Here is a 27,480-nt window from a genome sequence, read left to right as displayed (position 1 = left end):
AAGAAGCTACACTCTCCCCTCTCTGATCGCTCACTAAGCCTTTTAGGATGTTGAATCTCAAATTATTCTTTGAGTCAAACACAAGGGATAAAGCATTAGTCAGAAGAGGGTAATTGAGAAATGATAGAAGAAAAGTAAGTGAAAAACAACACAAATAACACTAATTTTCCTTGATTGGATTAGTAGTCTTTCAAGTAGAAATGACCCTCTTATTTATAGATCATAGGAAATATCTAATAAATTACATGATTGTCCCTCTCCCAATAGAAATGTTACAATACATTTATGAGTCATTACATCTTTATATTTTTGTAACCAACTTTGACATCTTTTGTTTCTAGTAACCATGGTCGGCTTCGTTCCATATTTGTAACTGCTCATGACATAGTTTTATATTCATAATTGCTCGATCTGCTCGTTTAGCTTTCACTCTTTCGATTAAAATCGCTTGGCTGACTTTTCTGAGGGGGTCCACTGTGAAGACACTTTGTCCTTAGCAAGGGTTATACCATCAAGCAGAGTGTGTGTCACTGCAATCTGATAAGAAGCCTTCCTTCGGGTGATGAATCATCCTTGAAGGATAAACAATATTTCCATCACGTGACCGTTGATCTTGTGAATGCCATTGCATCAGTTAAGTAGTCAGCTATATAGATGTGCAACGTTCTTTAGTTTGGACGGATGTTCATTCGGTCGACTTATTATTAGACCGACTGAAATGTTGTTAAATGGCTTGAACCTCAATTGCTCTCTTTGTGTGGTTTGTTGAATATTCTAGAGATTAATGTAGTCAGATTTTTGATATACTAGGTATAATTTTCATTTCATAATAACTTTTCATCTATATATAGAAGAGCATTATTTGTAATAAGAGGGATGGAAACCTAACATCTAAAAAATCTCTATATCCTCCGCCCATCTCTATGTTTCTCATCTTATTTACTTTCTATTCGTTGGATGTGATTCATGAACAATTTTATATTTGATAATGTTATATTTTTTTGGCAGATACTATGATGTAAATTATTACCTAGTGTTATTTCTAGAAATTGTGGTTAATTTTGATATTCATAGTTTAAAGCATTAAAGTTGTATGTATGTAAATTTGAAGTTTTAGATGTGAAATATGTAAATATATAAATATTATGTGCTTGGTATGAAAATTTCTCATTTTATAATTATGTTCCACTTTCAACCGTCCTCGAAAAAAGTATTACGTGCAGAGAAATCCATAGATGATGGAGGCAGAATTTGGTTATATTGAGGGTGTACAATTGTCAAACCTGTTCGACTCGAAAAAAATATTACGTGCAGAGAAATCCATAGATGATGGAGGCGGAATTCGGTTAAAACCTGTTCGACTCGAAAAAAATATTACGTGCAGCCAAATCCATAGATGATGGAGGAGGAATTTGGTTATATTGAGGGTGTACAATTGTCACACTGAAATTAGAGATTTGATTATATAAATAATAAAATTTAATTTCTTTTTTGTCCAGATAATTTTATAATTTTGCTATCTATCATATTTATTTGTCTAATACTTAATAAATTAAAAGTTAAATAGTTTTATTCGTTTAAAAACTAAAATTAATTCCATCCCTATCAAGAAAGGAGTTTATTAAGATAAATTTTGGAATATACATAAAATGTATTTAAGATACAATTGAGGGATAAGTCTCCCAATCTGCACTCACACGTACGAATTACACAAATAATGTTCTCTCGACTCGCCGAATTAAGCTCTGTTTGGGGTCGCGTATTTCGCTCGGCGCGGCCCCAAACCACGAAGCCGATATAGAATTTATCATTTGGATGCAACATTCGCAGCCGACCGCCGCTAAAATAGGCCGCGGCCCGCATTATCGATTGACTTTTTTACCGCCTTTGCCCTGCGCTCACCAATCTCTCGCGATCGAACTCTTCTACCTTAGCATCCTCGAAGCAGCTCCGTCCCGCGAATGCACTACTTAGCATTGCCGAAGCAGCTCCGTCCCGTGAATGCACTACTTAGCATTGTCGAAGCAGCTCCATCCCGCAAATGCATGAACTAACCTCGTCTGCCCTAGCATCCCTAAAGCAGCTCCGTCTTATGCTCCCTAGTCTCTCGCAGTTCTTTGATAGGGAGAGGCCAACAGAATGCACGAACACTTCCTTCTGCTTAGGCGTCTGCTACTGCGGGGGCTGCGAGCATTGAGAATGCCCCTCGTGTTTATGAGGTCTGGAGAGATAGCAACATAAGTGGATCCGACCCTTTCGCTAGCCATATTTATGTGAGAAATTGATGAAGGAATTTTATATTTGAGTGTTGGTTTCTGCAAGTTTGAGGTTTGCATGGAGAGATTAGAGCTTCTTTGGAGCAATGATATTTATTGAGAAGAACTTTTTACAATGATATATACTAAAAAAATGTATTTCTATAATATTTTTTTTTTATAAATTTTGAGTGTTGGTTTTCTAATGATATATACTAAAAAAATGTATTTCTATAATATATTTTTTTTATAAATTTTGAATTTGGTTCAGACGACATGCTAACAAAAAAGAAAATCTCACAAATTGTTTTGTTAAACAGTGATAAAATTGTCATTTTTCAACAAACAAACAACTTTTCTGCATTTTATAAATTTTGAGTGTTGGTTTTCTGCAGCTTTCTGGGACAGTGTACAGCTCGAAAGCTGAAAAGCTGCAGCTGCCCCAAACAACCGAACAGACCGTTAGTTTCAAGACCAGCAACACGTGGCAACATATATATCTGCTTGGCAATTGATAATTTTGCCTAAAACTAATCAGTTGGCGGGAACAGAGGCCTCAAACAACCGAACAGACCCTTAGTTTCAAGACCAGCAACACGTGGCAACATATATATCTGCTTGGCAATTGATAATTTTGCTTAAAACTAATCAGTTGGCGAGAACAGCTGTCCCTCCCCGTCTTCCCACTAGAGAGAGAGAGAATATTGGGTCTGCTTATATAGTTCCCCCATCCCCGTCCCCGTCCCCGTCCCCATCCTTGTCCCGAAAAATTATTGCCCGATTTATACTGTAGATCACGGTAATCACGGTAATCTACGATAATGATGATATGTTTTTTTTTAAATAAAAATAAAAAATTTTAAAATGATGCACCGAATACAGGGTCAAACAACCTACCTCGCTCTCTCTTTCTCGCTAGCACCCACATACACAGATGCCGTTCTCCGGCAACGTTTACAGCCCCGAAGGCGTCTATCGCTCACCACGACCGCCTGTCTCCTTCCCCACAGATCCATGCCTTTCCATGGTCAGCTTCCTCTTCCGCAACGCCAAATCTTATCCTAACCGCCTCGCCATCGCCGACGTCAACTCCAATGAAACCCTCACCTTCGCTCAGCTCCGCTCATCCGTCTACTCCGTTGCCGGTGGACTCCACCGCCTTGGCATCTCAAAAGGCTCGGTGATCCTCATCTTTGCAGGCAACTCCATCCACTTCGCCGTTTCTTTCTTCGCCATCATCGCATGTGGCGCCATCGCCACCACCGTCAATCCTCTCTACACCGCCGCCGAGCTCTCCAAACAAGCTAAAGACTCCGGCGCTAAGTTCATCTTTACTGTCCCCCAGCTATGGGACAAGGTCAAATCTCTTCGCCTCCCCAGCATTTTTTTTGGCTCAAAGCTTCCCTCCGAAATGGTCACTTCTGAGGCGCCGATCCACTATTTCTCTGATCTTATGTCTATGCCGGAGGCGGAGTACTTTCCGCCTGACATCAGGCAATCGGACATCGCCGCGCTGCTCTACTCGTCCGGCACTACAGGGGTGAACAAAGGGGTCGTGCTGACTCACCGAAACTTTATCTGCGCCTCTATGATGGCTTCTGGGGACCAGGACCTGTTGGGCGACCCACCTAACACTTTTCTTTCTTTCCTTCCTTTGTTCCATGTATTTGGGTTGTCGGTCATTGCTTACGCGCAGTTGCAGAGAGGGAATAGCTTAGTATTGATGGCAAAGTTCGAGATGGAGGCAATGCTGCGATCAATCGAGAAGTATAGGGTGAACTATACTTTTGTTGTCCCGCCAGTTATGATTGCTCTAGCGAAGCAAGCCAAAACGGCAAAATACAATTTGAGCTCGTTGAAGGTTATTGGTTCAGGAGCGGCGCCTTTGGGAAAGGATGTGATGGAGGAGGTAGCCAAGGCCTTCCCAAGTGCGGAGATTATTCAGGTTAGATTCTTGCCGTGGTGGAAATTGATGCAGTTTCTGTTGGATTAAATTTATAAGGATAGGGGTGCCTGGTTTGTTTATTGCCTTCGCTATGTTTGATTTCCCATTACTCTTTAGCAAAGAGGAAGATTTTTTTTTTTCTTTTTCTAGGATCTGCGAGTCGCTTGAAATTCTCTTTTTGCTCTCTTATTAAAAAAAAATTCGAATAACTGTTAGGTGGTGCAGCATAGTTTGAATTTTTATGATGCTTTTGTCCAACCTTGACTTGAGGAGAAGAATAAAAAAACAAAAGAAAACAAGATGGATCTTGACTTTCGACTCCCTGTTTCACTGTTTGTGAAGTTAAGACTACCTTTTTTGAATAGGGTCCATCTCTAATAGAAGTGTGGCCTAGCGAGAAAATTTTTATTTGTGAAGTTAAGACTACCTTTTTTGAATAGGGTCAAGTGTGGCCTAGCGAGAAAATTTTTAAAAAAATATTGTTGAATTTGACTGCGAGGAAAATTCTCCATTTTAATCCTTCACGTTTCGTGAACAGGGATATGGCTTGACTGAGTCTTGCGGAATTATTTCACTGGAGTACCCTCAACGAAAGGATCGCCCATTTGGTTCAACTGGATTCCTTTCTGCGGGAGTTGTTGGTAAAGTTATTAGTGTAGACACTCAAAAGCCTCTTCCTCCCAATCAGCTTGGAGAGTTATGCTTTCGAGGACCGAATATAATGCATGGTAAACATTTTTTCTATGCGGAAGAAAAAAGAGAGTCTAATCTTTTAATTTGTTATTAAATTAGTGTCATATATGTGTAATCAATTAAATTTTATTTTATATTTATCTTAAAGTAAATTCATCATTTTTAAAATTAATCAAATTTATTCAGAAATTTCTCATCCATTTATTTTTTGAGTTATGCTCTAGACAGGCTTGATAAACTCTTAATCTGGTAGCTTTCAAAATCTTCATTGCACGATTATGTGATAACTAGAACAAAAGTCAGAGGATATCAACATCAAGTAGGCTTCTTTGTTTTCTTTGGTGTCATTGTGAAGATTATCATTTTGAACACAAAGATCATCTCAGTTTTGAAACATAACCTAAAAATAATCTTATAGTTCTGTAAGTTCATTCATCCTTTTATTTGATAATATTGTTCTAGAGCTGTTAGCTTCTAACATCAAATTCATCCAGGCTATTTAAATAACCCAGAGGCTACTAAATTAACCTTGGACAGTGAAGGATGGTTGCACACAGGCGATCTTGGTTATTTTGATGAAAGTGGACAGCTTTTTGTTGTAGATCGTATTAAAGAGCTTATCAAATATAAAGGATTTCAGGTAAACTCAAATGCTATAATTGATCTTTTGTCTGCAGAATTTTACTTTTTTTGAAGATTTATTTGCTGGATGCTTGTGTGCTTCTTGGAGAGCAATGAAAAATATGTGGAACATTAATGTGTAGTAAACTAAAGAATTTTGATAGTCTTTTTGGATTTTTCAGCTGTGATTTTGTGCACCCAATATCACTTGGCTCGTGTTAATCAAGTTATGTTGCCTCCAATTGGATTTTGCAATTTTCTATTCTTCAAATAATTTCACTAAATCTTTAACTTATCTCTCTGTTAAATTTACTAGAATAGTGGGTCTATTTGCTTGAAGAATTAGTCAGCTGAAGTATGCCAACTTGAGGTAGTTGCCCATTAGGGGTAAACTTTGAACTCGCAATTTTGACCAAGGCAACTAGCTTTTGAACTTGAGTGTGTTTGCTAAACAAATTCAATCATTAATGATCTCATCAAGTATTTGGACAATTATGAGCTCGAAGACCATTATTCTTACAACAATTAGCATTTATAAGTCTTGCCATGTTGTTTTACTTATGTTACTCAAATATAGCCATTTATGTTGATACGTCCCTAAAAAAATCATATTAATTCACAGGAATCTCGATGTACATTAGGGCTAGAAGTTTTAAAAATCAAATTTAGAAATGCCTATACTCTAATTTATGATTAAATGAAGTGTCTTGGTGAGATGAACCAAATGACATATAAACTAGTATGATATGAGTCAAAGGGAGCCCAGATCATGCACTTAAAGCAGAAAGAGAAGCTTTTGAACATCTTTGAGGGGCGGAATGATTTTCAAATTTGACATATTCAATAGTCAAATCGAATGTCTCGACAAGAAAAATTTAGCGAGTCTTAGATCACTTGATTTCGATATCATCAAGGCATTCAAAGACTCATAAAAATATATCTGATCAAGAGGATCTCTGTCGGTCGAGCAATGGAGTGGTCCGAATTCATGCAATATTTACGGAGGATTTTACTCGTAAAATCTACAAATTGACCCCCTACTTTTTCATGAAGGGGATGGGGGGGGGTCTGAATGAGCTCCGAGCTCTTGAGGTTTCCCGAGCTTCGCCATTGTCGGACCATCGTTGCTCGTCCACCACGAGAGCATTGCTATCCAATTACCACCATAGTCGTTGCTGGACCACTATCCGACTATCGTCGCTGTCAGACCATTATTGCCATAAAATCACTGTTGCAGTCATTAGACCACCTTCATCGTCATTAGACCATCGTCGTCTGGTTGTAGTCGTCGTTGGACCATTTGCTGTTTAGCCATCGCCATCTTCGCCAATATACAATAGTTGTCGGGCTGCCGCCATTGCTGGACCATCGTTGCCTGGCTACCATCCTCGTCATCGCTATACCACTTGACTCAGGTTACTGCCATCGCTTAACCATCTTTGCTAGGCCACCAGCGTTGCCGTCACTGGACCATTTTCGTTAGGTCGCTGCCATTGTTGGACCATTATAATAGCCGCCACGTGACCACTGCCATCTGGCCATTGCCACCGTTGAACCATTGCATTCTAGTCGCAGCCATCTCAGAACCACCATTGCTTATCCACCACCATCGCTGTCACCAGACTAATTTTATCTAGTCACCACCATTGCCAAACCACTATTGTTGCCATAAACCACAACCATCAAGTCATCACCTTTGCTAGACCATCATCGCCACAACCGAACTACGGCCGTTTAGTTGCAACCATCTTTTCTAGAGCACTACCATTGTCATCGCTTAAGCGCCACTATCTAGCCATCACCACTGCACCGGATCACATCCTTCAGACTGTTTCCATTGTTGCGCCATTATTGCCAAACCATCATCACCGCCGCCATCATCGACCCACTGTTGATACGCCACAATCGTCCCTCTACAGGACCACAACCATTTGGTTCTGCCATCGCTGGACAACCTTTGTACGTCAACCATCGTCGCTGCCATCTGAGTACTATCGTTTGGTCAGCGACTTTGCCAAACAACCCTTGCCTGACCGCCACTGTTGTCGCTGCCGGACCACCATCGTTTTCATACCACCATTGCTTGATCACAACTATTTGGCCGTTGCTCGCACCGAACAATAGCAATCTGGTTGCCACCATTGTCGGACTACAGTTGCTCCACCAAGACCATCGTCATTGCCATACCACAAGAGTCTGGTTGTCGCCATCGCCAGATCACCGTTGCCTGACCGCCATAGTCGTAGACGCACCGCTGCCATCTGGTCGCCGTTACCACCAGATCACTGTTGCCTTACCACCATCACATCGTCTTCGGACCATCGCTAGGCCACCACTGTCTGACCACCGTCGTCAAGCTACTACTACTGACAATGCTGGCATCAAATTTTCTGGCACACGACCTCTACCATTCGTCTTCATGACAGCCGGGTCACCGTCATTTCCCCCAACGTATTTCGCCATTTACTTAGTGGAAGTCATGTCGATAACCTCACTTTTGTAATATACTTCTAGTTATTCATTACCGATAAAGCCTTCTAAAATACATCGGTATAGTGGAATCATATCAATGGTGTTGGGCACTATTGTTTTTACACATTTTGTTTTTCCACGTAAAACCCTTGGTGTTCTCTCCATCAGCTCTTCTTTTATTTTTGTGGGTGTGTCAAATCTTTTTTATAAAACTAGATGTTTATACATCACTCTAAAACTGCAAATTTACCGGCAAACAACACCTATAAATCTAAACTTTGACTTGATTTACGTTAAAGATTGAGTTTGATACATTCCAATTGACTCATTATATTAGTTTTTACCCTTAAACAAAAAAAAGTGAAATTCTGATTGCTTCTCTCTCAAATTTTTTCTTTCTTATTCTTGTTTTCTCTATCTGTCATCTTTTTTTTTTATTATTTGTCAAGGTCAACTTATGCTTGGTCATAAGATTTTAGTGATACTTAAAAATACATTTTAATCTAACATCGTTTAGGTATGATGGGCATAGAAGACACATAAGACAAGAAGCTAAAATATTGAGCTTCCTATTAAAAAGGAGAAATATTTAAGCTATAAGATTTCTTCACTATTGGGCAATTGACATTGACGGAGGGTCACTTGAAGAGGATAGTTTATAGAATTCTGCAGCCCTTTTTTAGAATTGGTCATTGCATTCAAATTCCTCCAAAGGAAGGATCCTTTGAATTCTTTTTTCATAGAAAAAAAATGTGTCTCAAAGCAGTCATCTCTACTCTAAAACTAACGCGGCCAATATCGCGAAGAAAGTATTTCTATGATTTATTAACATAATTGTGTCATGAAGTACCAACCTTAGCCATTGATTTTCCTCTCTTTTTACTTTATTATTTCAATATGGTGATTTTCACATGGGAGTGATATCTCTTATTTTGATTTTTTAAAAATGCTATTCATGACAATTTGGCAATTTCTAGAAACCATTAAATGGTTCTATAAAACTTTTAATGATGAGTCAAGTGTAGGGCAAGTGGTTGAGTAAATTTAATGTCTAATTTCCTAGCAAGTTGCTAGAAGTGAAAGGCTTCAAAATCAGTAGGGCCCAAGCAACCGAGAATGTTGGTCAAGTTTTTTGAATTTGTTAATTTTCTTATAAATTCGAAGGAATATAATCATATTTCTACTATCTAATTGTCTCATCCACATGACTTTGGCTTGCTGCACAGTTTGTGGGGACTTCCTTGTGATCAACAAAGTCGGCCTAAGAGACTGAAAAAGTTGATGAAGCTGTGACATAAATAGCAACACAATTTTCATTAGGTGTTATAAAATCACAATTATCATCCCTAGAAGTGTGAAAAAAGTCAAACTGTAATGCCACTGTGCGAGAGATGTGCTCTGATTCAGAACCAAGAATAGTGACCAAATAACGAATAAATTGTAATAGATAGGTGGAGGAACTCAAAAAATGACCGATTTTACTAATACCAACGAAAGCAAAAAAGATACAATGTGATCAAAGTTAAAATGCAATACCACCGTGTGAGAGTTGTGATACGATTTAGAACCGAAAATAGTGACTAAACAACGAATAAATTGCAATAGAGGTGCAGAAACTTAAAAATGGCTGATTTTACCAATACCAATGAAATAAAAAAGATACAATGTTAATCTACTGTTCGAGAGGTAGATCTTTTCTCTACAAGTCCTAGACACCACTAGGAACACCAGGAGAAAAGAAAAGCTACATCGCTCACAAAATATAACCAAATTCTATGTTATTAGCCCTAATATAACCTTCCCAAAAACACTTCGAATTTTCTCCCCTAAGCTCCCCTTCTTCTATTTTTGTACATGATTAGAGCCTTAGTGGGTCCTACCAAGTGCAGGAATCTTTTGCGGCTGCACCAGGGTTTTTCATCCCCTCTTGCTTCACCGTTCGACTACTGGAAGTTTGGGGTGTGCCGGTTGGCTGGTTCCATACTAGCCTTTCTGGATCTGTTCACAAGAGATTTTAATATTCTGTCGGGTCAGATTCGAAGTAAATTAAAACTTGAAAGTTAAAACATCTATATATAAAATCTAAACAAGAAAGCGACGTCTAGGGAATAAAATTCATAGGAGAAAACATCGAGAATACCATGTCTTATATCAGAAGAGTATGAAATAAGATTAACTATTACGCATGAGAAAAGAAAACCTGAAAATTGTTATTGCGGGCATAAAAACGACACAATGCAAGAAATAAAGAAAACTCAAACCTGAGTCAATCGATACCTGCAATATACTGTTATCCGCTAAATAAAAGTTTTTATAGATTTCTGTTATACAATTCCACTCAATCTCTCCTCACAATCTCTCTGAACTCTTAAGAAATAACCCTATGAATCTTCACTAATGAAAATCAGAGAAATAAATATTCTCACAAAACTCAAAGAGAAGCAATTTCCATAGTGTCCAAGAGTGTTCTAATTATCCCATAGCATCTCCTTCTATAGTTTTTTTTGAAATCACCATGAAAAAGTTTTCCAAATTGAAACTAGCTAGGCCGCGACGTAAATACGCCACGACCTACCGTAATCACGCTGAAACCGACATGGCCACACTGCAAATTGGCGTAACTATGTTGGAGTAGCAACAAGTCGGGTATAATTTCACCGCATTCTGGCGCGATTACGTCTGTCCAGCTCCTTAGCCTGCTTTGTGTTTTAGCTTGTAACATGCAAAATATCACAAAGAATCTTCAACAAGCATAAAATCATGATAAATAGGGAAAAAACACATTAATTCAAGTAATAAAATAACATAAATTTATATCGTATCATTTACCCAAGCTTTTTGGGAATTCGAAGTTGCGGGCCGACCGTGATAGCCTTGGGCCACATTGCTATTTTTAATGCACCTTAAACTCGAAGATTTTGACTGCTTCGATGCCAATCCTGTGCTATCACATTCTAGATGTTGATGAAAAGTTCTCATACGACCTAATACTGAATACCCCAAGCTAGACAGCTCCATGACACAATGTTGATTGTTGAGGGAAAGCAAACTACTTCAACAAATGAATAAACTGATGCTGATTGGACGGTAATTGATTGGAGCCCCACTTTTTGATGCAAGCTCAGTCGTATATTTATGTTTTAATGAAACGTAACTCAGCATTTGTAATACTCTTGAAATAGAGAATCAAAATGATCGATGTAATCCCATGAACTCGTAAGAAGTGGAATATTGTTAAAAAGACTAATTTTTTAAACTAATAAAAAATCAGAGACCCTCCTAGCCAATGGGAGAGTCATCCGCATCCTATCATGATAATAATCTGAGCCTAGATTGCCCTCAATGTCTTATCGTAAGATGCCATGATTATGTGGTTATGGAGTTTCAGTTTGCTTAAAGATTAACATTCAAATTTGAAGAAGTTATTTATTATGAATGCTGTACCATCGTTGGTTACTAATCTTGATGCAGGGATAGCCTTTTGGAGTCAACTCCTGCTATGCTCGAGCATGATTTGGATGTGAATTCAAGAAAAAGGATTTAAGACTGCTAGTAAATCAACCACTATCATGACTCACCAACTACCATACCATCACCATATGAAAATTGGTGGAAATCCTTGTGAAGAAAACACACACACAAAAGGAACCGTAAAGCATACACATGACATGACCCAGAAAAAATACCTTTATTAATATCTAGACGGAAATTAGAAATCACCAATTTATTTATTTTATTATTATTATTATTATTTTCATCACATAGCTATAAGGCTATTGCATGCTCACTAATAACGTTCTCATATGTGCTCTCACAAGGGATCCCAGACCTCCATTTCCACAGTTGTATGAGCCCTTCCTACAACTGATGCCTTGCAAATCAAGCATCATGTCAATCTTCCTCATCAATGCTTTCTTTCCATCACTCTTAAATTCCTGACCTTGACAGAGAAAACTTGCTCTCATTGGAGGTCATCCAACACAAATATCGCAAAACTATAAGCTTATGCATGCTCACCAATAAAGTTGTCTCATATGTGCTCTCACAAGGGATCCCAGGCGTCCATTTCCACAGTTGTGTGAGCACTTCCTACAACTGATTAGCGCATATAAGCAAATTTATCGAGGCCTTCCAAATCAAGCATCATATCAATCTTGTCATCAATGCATTCTTTCTTCGTAAATCTTAAATTCTTGATCTTGATAGAGAAAACTTGCTCATTGGAGGTCATCCAACATATCTATTATGCTTATTTATTGACGATTGAGATGGAGCCTAAGGAGCACAAGCTATCTTAAATCATCTCTTTCATCTTTAATCATCTCTGTGGCTAATGACACAAATTCTCAATAGCCTAAGGAAGTCTTGAACCTTCTATTGTGTAACCAACACCTCTTCAAGCTTTGTAGCTAGTGGAAGGAGGCTCCTTTGTGTGTAATCCAACAAGGCTGCCCACCCAATCTCTTCTTGTGTGCCTTCTTGACATGCTATCTGAAAAATGTTACCAATCAATTCAATTAAGCTTCTCAAATTAAGTGCTAAAAAATATGTATCAAGTTTAATGGATTGTCCCGTATGTTATAAGTATTATAGGTGATCTTTCATTATGTATACTACAAAAATGTCAACATGAATATCGAGGAGATCGAACGGCCGGGAATTGAGGCGTGCTGAGGAATTTTCAGACTGAATAACTGTAATTTTACAAGCAAACAATCGATCGACTTTATGGCATAATCGACTGACGTGGAGTTTCGAACGACGGAATCTTCCGGCCGATAGGTCAATTGAACAAGTGAATGCAAGCAAGTGAACATACAATTCTGTTAAATTACCGAATCTCTCCGAGACACCTATGGTCGGTCGACAGAGTCAGCTAGCTCGAGTTTCAGACGTTCGACATAGTCGGTTGTCCCACACATCGGACAGTCGACCGACATCAAATTTTTATTTGCATGACAATGTGAAGTTTTACTTGAAAGACATGCCAATTCAATGCTTTAAACAATTAAACTATCTATTCTTTTCTGTTATATAGATATATTTTGAGAACTCTGTAAGTATAAAATCATGACATCAATAAAGGGACTTTTTTTTGGTTCCTTACAAGGGGATTCTCACTCATGACTTTTCTTAAGAAGAAAATTTTGGATTCAATCTTCTAAAAGGTGGTATATTGAGCCTGGACATGCCATAGATGAGAAGAATAGCAAATTTTGAAAGAGAATCACAATAGTGAGAACCCGCAACAGTGGAGTTTAATAGAGAATCGGTAAACCGGGAAATCCAGCAATGGATGCATGAATTGAGGGAATGATAGGTCAATTCGAAGCCCTTTGACAAGGAATCATGCTAAGGAATGGCCAGCCATTGATTCTTGAAGTAGCATCTCGAGGAACTCGCCCTCAAAGGGTTCTCCCGAAGCATTCTCCAGTGTTAGTTGGACGTGTGAATAATCAGGCGACCGAGGGGGAAGGAGAGTCCCAACAATTTGCCAGCACTGGATCAACGCCAATGGTTAGGAAACTGGCAGAGTGTGTCGAAGCGCCGGTTCAACCATCTTTGATAGTTCTTTCACTCCACAGACTTTGGAGGCTATACCACTAACGAAGTTAAGGGTTCCTCTCTTGGATCCCTACAAGAATAAAAGTGGTCCGACCGACCACTTGGCCTCTTTCAAATGGTCGGTAGGAATTGTGCAGATCATTGATGCCATAAAGTGTCGTCTTTTTTTAACGACACTGAAGGAATTATCTCTTCTATGGTTCCACAATCTTCCGGTCGGAGTCATTCCAACCTTCGCTAAGTTTAAGAAGTTTTTTGTGGCACACTTTTCCAACTTGCAGATGCTGAGGAAGAGCTCTTAGGTGCTGCTTCAGATAAAGCAGGGTGAGAATGAGAGCCTACGTTCTTACATCAACTGATTCCAGAAAGAGATGTTGGAAATAGAGGATTTGCAACATTTAATTGTTCAGATTCCTGTGACACAAGGGGTTAGAGATGGGCGATTCAAGTATGACTTGAAATCTACTCGAATCAATATCTTTCCTCGAACATTTTGAGATGACCAACATGCACATCTATGCCTAGGAGGCTAATGTCCTTCATACCAAACCACAGTCATCCGACCATCACTCAAAGAAGAAGAAGGTGAATGACGAAGGACAAGAGTCGAGGGATAGCCAAAACCTCTCTGGTCGTCAGCACCGCAGCAATAACCAACGCCCGTAGAAGAGCCAAGGCAATGGACGAGGCAATCAGAGCTAGAATCAGTGATCATCTCAATACTACGAGCGGCCGCATGTGTATCGAGTGATTCTGAGTTTAACCCTACTGAACGTCTCGATGGCTAAGTTAGTGGCAACCATACAAAATAAGGTGTATTTCTGGAAAGCCCCGCCGATGAAGGCTGGTTTTGCCCTCGAAAAGCAAAATTAGTACTTCGATTATCATCGAGATCATGGTCACGACAAGGAGTGTCTTTACCTCTATAACTTGGAGGAACTGATCACTGGTAAGCTGAAGGACTTCGTCGTTGTTGGTGGACAAACATGGCGATATGGATAGGCTCCCGCTTAGGAACCGCCAGACGGACTAGTTAGGGCAAACAAAGTTTATCCGTCAGAATCATCCCAACTATCTTTGGGGTAGCCAGAGAATTGTCGCGTCGATCTAGCCAGAGTAGGAATTGATCAGAAAAGGTATGTTTTTTTCGTTCTTATAAGCATAAACATCCTCCCATTGTTTTACAGATGTAGATCTCTTCCCGAAAGGGAATCATTATAACAACCAGATCGTCGTTGCTGTGTTGATTAACAACTACCAGGTGGGTAGTATCCTGGTTGATACCGAGAGTTCAATGAATATAATCTTCAAATCTGTGTTTGATAAAATTAGCTTGAAAACCGATTAGTTGGCAACACCAGTCGGCCACTGTTTGGCATCTCTAGCGAGAGGAAAGAAGCTCTGAGTGTTGTCGCTCTGGGCATTTCCTGCGGCTAGCACGAGAAACAGTACAACACATGGAGAACTTTTAGTGATCCAGTGCCCTCCAACTTATAATGCCATATTCAACCGATTGCAGTTGAATAACTATCGAGTGGTGGTTTTGACTTACCACATGGCTGTAAAGTTTTCTGGTGATGGAGAGATTATAATGATTTGGGGAAACTTGGAGCAATCAAGGAGTTGCTATCTTCGAGCGGTCACCAACATGAATCTCGAGTAGGGTATAAAAATATGTTGATATAGACCCTTCACACGAGTCGAGACGTTTTTTCTTGGACATCAATGGAGATGCCAGAAATTTTGATCAATGTTGCATGCCTTTGATTGAATATCAATCCAAATATTCGATCGATGCAGCAAAACATCAGATCGACTGCCATAACATTGGCTGATCTGATAGCAGTAGAAGTGTAGAAGCCGAAGTAGGTTGGCTACAACCTGAATGTTTTGTTCGCAATTTTGCTCTTGAATGTGGTGATGGTTCGGAAGCCCAATGGCAAGAGGAGGATGTTCGATGACTTTGCTAATCTCAATGCTGCTTGCTCGAAGGATACCTTTCCATTGCCAAAGATCGACACAGTAGTAGATGCAGCGATCTAATACTCCATATGGAGTTTGTTCGACGCTTTCTCCGGCTACTACAAGACAAAAATGTATCCAAACAACACAGAGAAGACCTCTTTTATTGCTGCATAAGGTGTTTTTTGTTTTGATGTAATGCCCTTTGGACTTAAATGTTGTGGTGACCTATCAACACATAATTGATGTAACTTTTGTGAATCAAAAGAGAAACATTGATATGTATGAGGATGATGTGCTAGTAAAAAGTAAATCAACCGAACTACACATAAACGATCTAATCAAAACATTTGATACCCTTGGAAAATATTATGTGAAATTGAAGCATTTGAAATGTACTTTCAGTGCGTCGACCAACATATTCTTAGGCTTTTTACTAATTTCAGAGAAAATGAATGCCAATGCTTAGAAGTACAAGCATTTTTGGATGTCCAAAAGCTAACCAGGTGAATCGCAGGGCTCAACTGATTCATCTCAAAATCGGGTGACAGTTGTTCAACATTTTTCAAAACACTAAGAAAAATCAGTGGTTTGAATTGACGACTGATTGCAAAGAAGCCATTTAGAGTGAAAAATTTTTTGGCATCACCCTCATTACCTAAAAATCCAAAGCCAACGAAAGAATTATCATTATCAAGCAGTTTGGGGCAACAGTTTTACTGCAATGCGGTGCGATTTGAGTTTATTTTTTATGAGCTTTATATACTAAGATTTTTTATCATTATCAGGCAGTTTGGGGCGGCAGTTTTAAAGAAGAACTTGATTTTTTATATTTAAAACAAGTTTTGGAGAAAATAATTATTTTACAGAAAAATACTAAATATATATATATATATTTTTTATTTTTAGTTAGTAATTTCTCCTCTGTTCACTAAGCACTAGGATATTTTTATTTAATTTTTATGAGCTTTATATACTAAGATATGTTCTTTTAAAATGTAAATTATTTTTTTGGAAGTTGAATCAAGAATTTCCATTTTACTTAATCATAGAAAAATCACATAAAATCATAATAGCACCAAAATATCATGCAAACACATCAATAGAAAAGTGAAAATAACTCTGTAATATCTGTAAATAAGAAAACATGTGAAGTAGCTTGAAAAAAGATGACAAAGTAGTGACAACAACACCAAAGTAACACTGAAATAAAACTATGGATAACACATGTACTGTTCATCTTCTTCGTCAAGCTAGAAGACAAAATCTGCCCAATTTCAAACATTAAGGTCTTTCTCGATTCTCAACTAAATCAAGTGAGATTTGTTCCTACACTTTCATCTAAGTGTGAAGATAAAATCCATAAGGTTATTTTACCATGAAATGTAAATTTCACAAAGTTCCAGAAAGTAGCAAAAATGTAAAATTTTGAAATGATTCCTTTGTTCAAGAGGTGAAGCCTCCATTGGATGGTTGTTGAAGCTTTGTTTGAGTCCAGAGAACTTCCAAGAGCTGATTTCCTCCAGTAAAAGGTCCAAGTACAAACTTGATCAAATGGGTAGTCGACCTTGATCTATGGCTATGGTGGAGGGCTCGAGAAAGAGGGCTTTTGTTGGGGAGTGAAGCTTTAGACTATGGGGAAGCATTTTGAACACTTAATTTGGGGTTTGGTGCAGTTCTGTGGGATGGTCGAAAAAATGCCTTAATTTTGAACTTTAAAATTACGATTTTGTGATGGAGGTGGAGGGCTAAAACCAGTGGGAATGCAGTGAGCAAGCTTGTGAGAATGTCTGAGAGCAATTTGGTAGGGCTTCACCAAGGCAAATGGGTGTCTCCATTTTTTGGTCATGGGGGTGGTTAATTTATAGACCCAACCGTGGTGGCTGACTGGGCAAAACTTAGGTGTCAAGATGATGCTGAGTTTGTGATGAAGTGGAGGCAAAGCTCAATGAGATTGATCCAAGCAGGATGGGTGAAATTTGAGTTTTTGAACCAAGGTGTGGCTCATGTTTTGGAGTTTTCTTGGGCAACCAAGGTGTGAGAGGTTGTTATCATGCTGAGGAAAATCAGGTGTGGGGAAGGGCGATTCAATTGTCAAATGCCATGTGTCCATAAGTCTGATTTAAGTGGAAAGATTTTGAATTGATTTTGCACTTGTCTTGGGCCAAAGTCATCAAACCATATTTGGGTATTCTCCAATGTGGCTAAAGTTGCTGGCCAACTTCGGTGAAGAGAGTGGACAAGTCTTTTTCCAAAGGATTCGAGATTATTTGGGTAGACTTGGGATGTTTTGGGTGGACTTGGGATGTATTTGGAAGTGTTTGGGTGGACTTGGGATGTTTTGTAACATAGCGAAGCTTTAAAGGAAGAGATGTTATTCAGGTAATAATCATAGTTGTATTATGGTGGTGTTGGGTTAAAACAACGGCAATGGTGTTGTTTAAAGTATTATTGGACGTATTATTGAGATATTATTGGCCTGAGGACTGCAGAATGATGACGTCGGGTGTATTTGGCTCAAAACATCAGCAATCCGGTATTATTGGCGCAAAGAAATTGGCAAATAATCGATAGTATCGTCGCGAAAATGAAATCGCGGGCGTATTTGGGCGTTATACTCTGTGAGTTGTTATTATTCGCAGGGTTTACCATGGTACCGGGGTGGCGAGTGTTATTAGTGGTAGTATTGCGGGATTATTGCTGATGTATTGCTTGCTTGCGGCGATGCTATGCAGGGAGTTGAGCGGTAACGGGGGTGGGTGTTATTGATGGTAGTATTTTGGGAGGTTTTGTCGTGATTTTATCGTGCTATTGTGTGGTTTTGTCGTGGTTTAAGATGTGGTGTTATTGGGGTGGTATACTTGTAGTATTATGAGGATATATAGAGGTTTGGGATGTGGTGTTATTTGGACATTGAGGTGGTGTTATTAGGGGGTTGAAGTGGTGTTATTTGGGATTAAACTGGAGTTTTTTAGGGATTAAAGTCGAGTTATTTTGTGATTAATGTGGAGTTATTAGGCTGATTTTAGCCCAAGTCAGATCCAAACAACCTATCCTAAACCCTCTTTTACTTTAATTGAACCCATGGACACATGACACGACGTGGTAGATGGATTTGGTGAACTTTTCACGAGGGAAAATTGGAGTGTGTTTGGCAAATTTGGATTGAAGCTTAGAATTTGATGTGTATTGATTTGGATTTTTAATTCTTGGTGTATTTGAAGAGAATTTGATGTAGATTGGTCAAATTTAGCCATGAGGCTTAGAATTTAGTGGGTTGCTGAGTTTGATTTGGAATTTTGTATAGGATTTAGGGTAAAGTGATGTGAATTGGAACTTTGGGTCCATGAGAATTGGATTTGAGGTTTTGGCTTAACTCTAGATTGCAGATGGGGGAATCTTGTATGGTTTGGAGTGGTGAGGAGGTACTGCAGTGCAAGGTAAATGCTCAAAGCATAAAGAGCCTACCCAAAGCCTCATAGTCCCACAATAATTTATTTTGGAGTCTCCACTTGTTAGTCCTAACCTTCCAAGTGCTGGAGGTTTATGATCATCTATGTGAGGTTCCAAAAGGGTCAAGCACTACTGTGAACTTCAAAGGGGAGAGGATGTGAGGTGAGTGTGTGGATTGAAATGCCCCAAGCCACCAAGGGTCAACAACGGATCCATAAGGCCTCATGATTCTATGGGAACTCATCCTCGAATCTTCACATGTTGCTCATAACCTTGCAAGTGCTGGAGGTTTATATCCACCTATGTAATATTTCAAAAAGAGCTAGGAGGTGGCTTGAAGTTCTAGAAGGTGTGGGTTTCATCACTAGTCCTCTAAGATAGTCAAAATGAAAGTCCTATGGCTAGATCCTAAGTACTAAATGGAAGACTAGTTCTCTCCAAAATTGAGGTCACCTCTCCGGACGACTTACCCAACGCTGCTCCTACTCCAAATGAGGAAGTTGGTTCCTCTAGTAAGGTATGTATTCATACATGTTCTCTTTATTAGGTGGCAAACTGTTTATTTTCGCAGATTATCACCAACTTACAGAGTATTTGCTACGGTCCTGATCAATCATCTGCTTCCATCTATTATTGAGGCTGACTTATTAGATCCATTCTCGAAAGCTACTATCATAGAGGAGATGAATCATACTTGGGACATTGTTGATCTTTCACGGGACAAAAAAGTAGCGGGATGCCGATGATTTTGTAGCATAGAGTTTAAATCTGATGAATCCTTTTAAAGCAATAAGACATGGTTGGTCGCCAAAGAGTACTCACGTACTAATGAAGACATCTGCTACACATGCTAAATTAAACATCATTAGGTTCCTTCTATCCATTGCAGTGAATTTGGATTGGCCCTTAATCTTGCTTTATGTCATGAATGCTTTCGTGATGCCGTTCTTACAGAGGAGTTATACATGACTCTTCATTTAGTCTTTCACTCCACTGCCTCCCTGGGCAAGTATGTAGACTGCGAAAATTCCTCTAGGGATTGAAGTTCACAGAAGTTGTGGTAGGTTATGGATTCACTCAGGTTCAATCGGACCACACTCTTCTTTCAGCATTCCTCCAGCGACCAGACAACTATCCTTATCGTATATGTTGACGATATTGTTCTCATAGGTAATGATCTACCTGCATGGAAATCTCTTAAAGGTGCTATACTGCTTCCTTTGAGATGGATTTGGGATTTCTATGGTACTTCTTTGACATGAAAGTTACTTGGTCATCTTATGTTATTTACTTATCTCAGTGGAAATATGTGATTGACCTTTTGACAGAGAACAATCTTCTCCTTGCAAACTAGTGGTTCTCCCAATGGATCCCAATGAAAAATTTCTTGATATTCCCAATGCAGTTCCTGTAAATAAGGCTCTCTACCAGTTACTTTTGGGAAACTCATCTACCTTGCCCATACACACCCCAACATTTGTAACACAGTTGGTATAACAGTCCATTCATGCATGATCCATATTAACAACACCTCCAAGCTTTCCATGGATTCTTCACTATTTAAAAGGCACACCGAGATCATATTTGTTTTTTTTCACGCCATACTTCTCATTCTATTGCAGTTTACACAAACACGGATTGGGTCGGATCTGTCCATGATCGGCAATTTACCTTGGGTTACTGCTCATTTGTATGGTGAAACCTAGTCACACGGAAAAGCAAGAATCAATCTGTAGGTGCTTGGAGCAATGTGGAAGCTGAATTTTAGTTCATGTCCCTGGGAATTTATGAATCTCTCTTTTTATGCATCATACTTTATGAACTACGTATGATAATCGCCGCTACCCTACAGTTGTTCTATGATAATAAGTTTGCCATTATTATTGCTCGCAACCCGGTCCAACATGATCGCATCAAGCATGTTGAGATTGACCATCACTTCATTTATGAAAAAACTCGAGCCCAGGGAAATTTGTGTTCCGTTTGTGCCATATAGTGGCCAACTGGGATATATTTTCCCAAAGAATCTTCTTTGACTACTCTTCGATGATTTCAAAGATTTCAAATTCATGACTGACATTTACATTTCTACTTGAGAAGGAGTATTATAATACTTGAATATTAATATGCAGAATTTTGTAGTAATTGTTTTGATTTACTTTTCTTTTTTCCTTTATTCTGGTTTCATTTGTTTCCTTGTAAATCCTGTAATGGGTATTTATAATATATATGTATTATAACTATAAGAATAAATATTTTTTTTTTGAATTTAGAGCTTGTTATAAATTTTTAGGCGAATTATAACACCCTTTATAATAATTGAAAATGATTATTTAATCTATGTCTTAAATTTATGCATTTTATATTACAAAATTGACCTAATTTTAATTCCATTAAATTCAACTTATTTTGTGTATAAAAATCATTGTTATTATTCATTTTCATTAAGTTTAATTTTTCTAAAAGAATGCTATTTAATTTCATAATTTGAAAAATGCTCTGTAATACATTTTGATTTCTATTCCACTAGACCTGAAAGAGCATCTTGAGTTATAATTACATATTAGTTTACGGGTTTGTGATTTTGCCATGTTGATGCCTCAATCAAATTCTATATTCATTATTTTGTCAATAATCTTCAAGTTTTTACTATTCATTTTGCTGGAAACACTCCAAAAACAACAACAACAAGCCTTTATTCCACTTAGTGGGGTCGGCTACATAAATCCATTTTCTCCATTGCGTCCCATTGTGTGTGATATTTTCATTTCAATCTAATAAATTAAGATCATTTTTCATTTGCTGGAAATACTTTTAACCCAAAAATTAAATAGATTTGAATTATTAATAGCTGTTGCCAGCGGCATATCTGATTTAAGATTTACCTAAATTAACAAATTTTGGATTTTATTTTATTTTCTGCTTTAATTGTGTATTATAAACATATTTTATTTTGTTTTGTGAATTTTGGTTGTGAAAGTTTTTCCACTCACTTCAATATGAAAGTTTTTCTTGGATTGTAGAGTCTCTTAGTGGATGGACATAGGCAGTGTTTAAACAATATAAAAATTGACTTTATGCGCTTTACATTTTATGCATTTTTATTTGATAATTTTTTGTTATCACGACTATTTTAACAATGTAATTTATTTTTTAAATTTTAATACAAAATTCAAACCCCATTTTCATAGTGTGCCATAACTATCATTAAAGTCGTGGACTCACCTAAAGTAACTTGCTATCTGTTGATCTTCCCAAGGAAAACACTATAACGCAGTAGAGTTTGCCATAGTAAATTCATCTTAACATGGAACTCATCAAAAGTTATTATGGTACATGGAAAACTATTGGTAGAAAGATTTCAATATATATTTATAGCAAATATACCATATAATTTTTGTATTACTCAAACGTTGGCATTCCTATAATGTTAAATCATGGTCAAAACCCACAAATAAGAAGGCAAACAGAGGTTGAGCTTGACCTATTATGGTTGGTTAGGCCACATCTGCTTGTACTCTGTTGTTGAATTCTAGTAAAATTCCCGTAAGTTTCTCTTTACAGTTTTTTTTTCCTCTCTTTTTTTCTCTGTTTGATTCATTCTATACTTGCTAGGAAACTTCTTGTGCCAATAATTGACGTTTTTAAGTCCAATTTACCGAGTATTATCTTACATCATTCCAAGTTGAAGGAAATAGTTGAACTAGGGAAATTTATGATCTTTCGTTGATTATCTCATAATTTACTTATGATTTAGGATTTGTCTGGGGCAGCTGCAGCTTATCTAGCTTCTACTGATAAACAGCTTATCCTGATAATCTACTGATGAACAGCTGATCTGGATAAGCTGGCTGACTGTTTGGTTTGTGCATTTGGATTCTGGATAAATGACTATTAATGACTATTTTGCCCCTGTTCTGTATAAGCTATTTAGCTGTTTGGTTTGTGCGTTTTATAAATAGCTTATTTATAGACTTTTTTAGTTAAATGAACAATTTGTCGAGCAGAATTTGTTATTTTCTCAACAAAATTGAAGTTCAAACTTTAAGACATGAAAATACAAAAGAGTTTAGTTACATTTATATAACTCAAATATTTCCGATCACATCAAAGAAACACATTTACATCAATGAAACCAAATATTTCCGATCACATCAATGAAACCAAAATTTAATTCATAAAATATTTTGATGAGTCTTCCCTTAAGTACCTAAAGCCAATAAAACATAAAAGAGGTTTTTTTTTTAATCAAATAGGGGCTGCTCAGTTTTAATAAAACATTTTTTTCAGATCTAATAACATCAATGTTGATGCAAACTTTGACAACCGTACTTTTTAAAAAAAATTACAACACTAGCTTTAGAAAATTTGGGGGAAGGTTTCTGCATGATTCTTGCACAAGATGTAGTATCTCGACTTTACAAGATTAATTTTACTTTCTCAAATTTAGTATTTCAAGAATCTCTCCAACAAAATCGTGAATCTCATTTCTCTCTCAAGCAAGAAGAACAAAAATACTATCCAAATAAAATTCGGCTAGAAGGAAAGATAACACTTGGATTTGTTCCAAGGTTTCTTGTAAATCAATATACGAAAAGAAATTTCAATTAAGAAATTCTAGTGTAATATCTCAACTAACCACTTGTAATTTGAAAAATGCATGTCCTCACTCATATAACCCAAAAAAAGTAACAATTTCAACAAATTTGAACTCAAATCCAACTAAAATAGAAAATCTAAAGTAAACTGCATGGCTTAAGACAAAGATACAGGTTTAGGTTCACTCGATTGAAGTTTCTTGTGGTTTGATAGGAGAGAAAAGAAAGAAATCTTTGTGACTTGAATAACCAGAGGAAGGAGAAGAATCTTCCCCTTGAATAATCGAAGAAAGGAGAAATCAATCTTGCAGCTCAACCGACTATATCAAGGGAAAATCCTCGTTCTCGAACGATCGGAGGAGGAAGAAGAAATGCCGAGGAAGAAGCACGACTCACGTATCTTCTTCCCTTTTGTATTTTACAACAACACTTTCTCTAACAAATTGCTCTGATTTGTAGTGTAGAGCAAAAAAAAAAGATACAAACGAAAATGTCGAAGAAGAAATGCCGAGGAAGCAGCCAAAGAAGAGGGAGGAGCGGCTACCGAAGAGAACGCCTATGTCAAAGAAGAGGTCTGTCGATTGCCTAAGAAGAGGGAGGAGCGGCTATCGAAGAAGATGCGAACGAACGAGGGCAGCGGAGTAATTGGACGCGAAGGAAACGCGAATCGCAGGCACCCTCCCGCGGGCTGTCTTTCACAAATGCAAAACGGCGTTTTTGGATAAGTTAGTAAGATGCGCGAAACAAACAGTACGGCGGAGTTTTGAAAACCCGGCCCGCAGTTATATGCTGCCCTTATAATTTCATGTTATGTACTAATTAAATTGTGTGAAGATGGATGGCATATGTTAAATGTGTTTTTTTTTTGGATTAAACGAAATGGTTGAAATGGTGCTAAGGATGTAAATAACTATTTCTGCTTTTTGTTGTTGCATCGACAATAAATTCAGATCATAAACAAGTTTTAAAAATAATGCCTTCTGTATGCCACTGCAATTATGAAGATCGATTGATTAATCTATGATGCACTGGAGAGCATCAAACATTTTAGCCGGGAGTTCAAAGGTGGGCTTTAGATCTCATGCTTGGGATGTGGGATGAGATTCGCTCTTAAATGAACCAGATGTGTTGTTTGAGATGTCAACCAACCTAACTTAAGATACAAATACTGGGTGAGCAATAAACAGGCTCAAAGTCCGGAGTGACCTGGATAGCCCTGCTGGGTCTAACTCTTATTTGTTTTGCTGGAAAGGTGTCCCAATCATTTCACGTAGGAGAGACTAGCTAGTGATATTTGGAAATGTGTCGGGAGTCATTTTCCTACAATGCTTGACCTATAAAATCGAATAATTTATTCAATCAAACATCAATTAGCCCAAAATTCTAATCATGCAATTATTAATCAACCCATTCAAGACCTGAATTTGTGAAAGCGCACAGTATAAAGGCTATGCTGCTGTCCAAAAAAATATATTTAATCAATGACATTATATTTGGATCTTCAATGAATAGTTAGTTATTATTGGATAATAGAGGGTGTAATATGTAAAAATATACTCCAAGTGGTTCTCAAATTGCCAATTTTATGCCTCATTAATTCATCACCCTCTTGTTATATTTACCCGAAGCATCCTAGCATTTTCAAAGATTTATTAACTGCCTTCATCATGATGGTCTTATTCATACTGAAATTGGTAAATAGAATGGCTTTGATAGAACGACCTCTAACTTGACAGAGTTTAGTATTTCGAGAAACGACTATATACTAGCCATAGGATTGTTATTATCTTTCTTCTTAATATTTATCAAATTTGAAATCCAGGTTCTTTTTACAATTTTAAGAATAGCGGACATGAAGACTATACATGCTACATAGTTTATCAATTTTATAAATCCGTGAAATGCTGCCAATTATTTTTCTTTTGTACAAGTGAGCTGTACACATAAAAAACACTTGAAACATTATGTTAGGTTGCACCTGCTGAACTTGAGGGACTGCTGTTATCTCATCCTGATATATTGGATGCTGTTGTTATTCCGTAAGTTGTAAACTCTATTGCTAAATCAAACTGTGAATTTGGTTGAAACTATTCAGTTCAGGAGCAAAACTGATTAATATTGGTTGTTTATACAAACCCAGATTACCTGATGATGAAGCTGGTGAGGTTCCTATAGCATATGTTGTTCGCTCCACCAGCAGCTTGCTGACAGAACCTGAAGTACAAAAGTTTATTGCTAATCAGGTACTTTTACTGAAGTTTTAGAATTTCTATTTCAGATCTGTTTGTGGTTCAGAGACGTAAATTTGTGAAATCTAAATGCAAACTTTATGGAAAACAGGTTATTAATCACAAATAATTATTTATAGCTAATGATGGTAGGAAAATTAATTAATTTTTAATTCTAGAGATAATAAGACCATGGCTTTCTAATGGAAATTCATGATTTTATGCAAATAGAAGAAATTAAATTAAAAATGATCTTAATGAAATCCATGATACTTTCATTCAATCGTAATACGAGTTAGATAGATGTAGAAGGATGGATTGAGAGAGAGGGAGGGAGGGAACTAAGGGAGAAGTGGGAAAGAACTAACTGATAGGCAAGTCTCATGATTTAACAAATATATTTTCCGAAAGTCTTTATAGTGTCATTCTTCATTTTGTATTATAATCCTCGAAAAGTAAAAAAGTTTATATATGAAAAAAATTGTATATATACAATGCTATATAATTTTTTGCTATATGCGTCAGACTTTTGATAACTATAATCTCATTCAGAACCCAAAAAGATGCAAACATCCCATACAGATTAGATTTGTCCGCCAGATCGAACATAGAAGTCATCATAGGCTAGAAAACCATTGGAGCAACTGCCCCAGAAGACAAGCGGTGGGCTGTGCATTAATATGTTCTAGATTGTCCCAAATTTTACAATGAATTATTTTGTTCATAATTCTATAGTACAACATCATCTCTAAGTCATGGTTGATTTTCTCACCATGAAGCGCATGAAATCAGAGAAAATGAACTCTCACCTCACACCAAATTTCTCAGGTAGCTCCTTTCAAGAGGTTGAGGAGGGTTACATTTGTGAACAGTGTGCCCAAGTCTGCTTCTGGTAAAATCCTGAGGAGGGAGCTCATTCAGAAGGTGAGATCAAGTCTGTAAGGATTGCTGCTATTCACTTCACTATTGAATCAGCGCTGCCATATTAGCTGTTCGCATGTTGTAACATACTTCCAAAATTTATGTTTTTTTTTTCTATTCTAAATATTTGTATTGAAAGAAATGAACAATTCCACTGGGTCACGTACCAATCAGTATAATAATTGCAACTTCGTTGCATTGTGAAACAATGAATTGTTGTATCAAAATTCTCGTCAGTTTGCTATGTGAATCGGCTGAGCATCTACACTTAGAAATATCACCATTTTGGTTGAGCGCCATTGCATTTGATCTCTGAAACATGGATCATAAATCTGTTCTAAATATTTTTATTTTTATTTTTTCTTGAAGTTAATTTCACACCTTGTTTAAATTACTAGTTAATCTGCGAAGTAAAACTAAATTGTGGCATGTTAGCTTATCATTTTCGAATCTTCTGAGATAATATTGGTTCGTCTCAAATTCTGGTTTCTGACTATAAATTTAATACATTGATGGGTGGAGTTTGGAGAACTTTTTTATGGTCCAGGTTCGAAAACCTATATGGACTTTAAAGCTTAAAGAGTTTGTTTTAGATCGTTCTCAAGTATTGATAGGATGTACTTTTATGAAGGTATGGGTGACCTAAACAATTACTATCAAATAAAAATTTTCATGTATTTTGGTAGAGAGTCCAGCTAGATGTACTAAATTATAAGCACATTATATAACCATTCATTTCTAATTGCTAGCTTAGTTGTCATTAAGAT

The 27,480-nt window shown here is 37.4% G+C and overlaps 1 protein-coding gene across 1 annotated transcript; it reads left to right on the top strand.

Moving 5' to 3' along the window:
* The first annotated feature begins 3,114 nt into the window (after window positions 1-3,114).
* LOC110030661 (4-coumarate--CoA ligase-like 7) lies at window positions 3,115-26,988 on the top strand. Its single transcript, XM_020733488.1, has 6 exons — window positions 3,115-4,200; window positions 4,739-4,928; window positions 5,388-5,533; window positions 25,536-25,603; window positions 25,705-25,807; window positions 26,621-26,988. Exons 1-6 carry the CDS (start codon window positions 3,190-3,192, stop codon window positions 26,732-26,734), a joined length of 1,632 nt encoding a protein of 543 aa, XP_020589147.1. The 5' UTR covers window positions 3,115-3,189; the 3' UTR covers window positions 26,735-26,988.
* The last annotated feature ends 492 nt before the right edge of the window (window positions 26,989-27,480 follow it).

The sequence above is a fragment of the Phalaenopsis equestris genome, unplaced genomic scaffold, assembly GCF_001263595.1.
Source record: "Phalaenopsis equestris unplaced genomic scaffold, ASM126359v1 Scaffold000748, whole genome shotgun sequence".
Taxonomy (NCBI): domain Eukaryota; kingdom Viridiplantae; phylum Streptophyta; class Magnoliopsida; order Asparagales; family Orchidaceae; genus Phalaenopsis; species Phalaenopsis equestris.
This window is presented reverse-complemented; position numbering and strand designations above follow the sequence as displayed.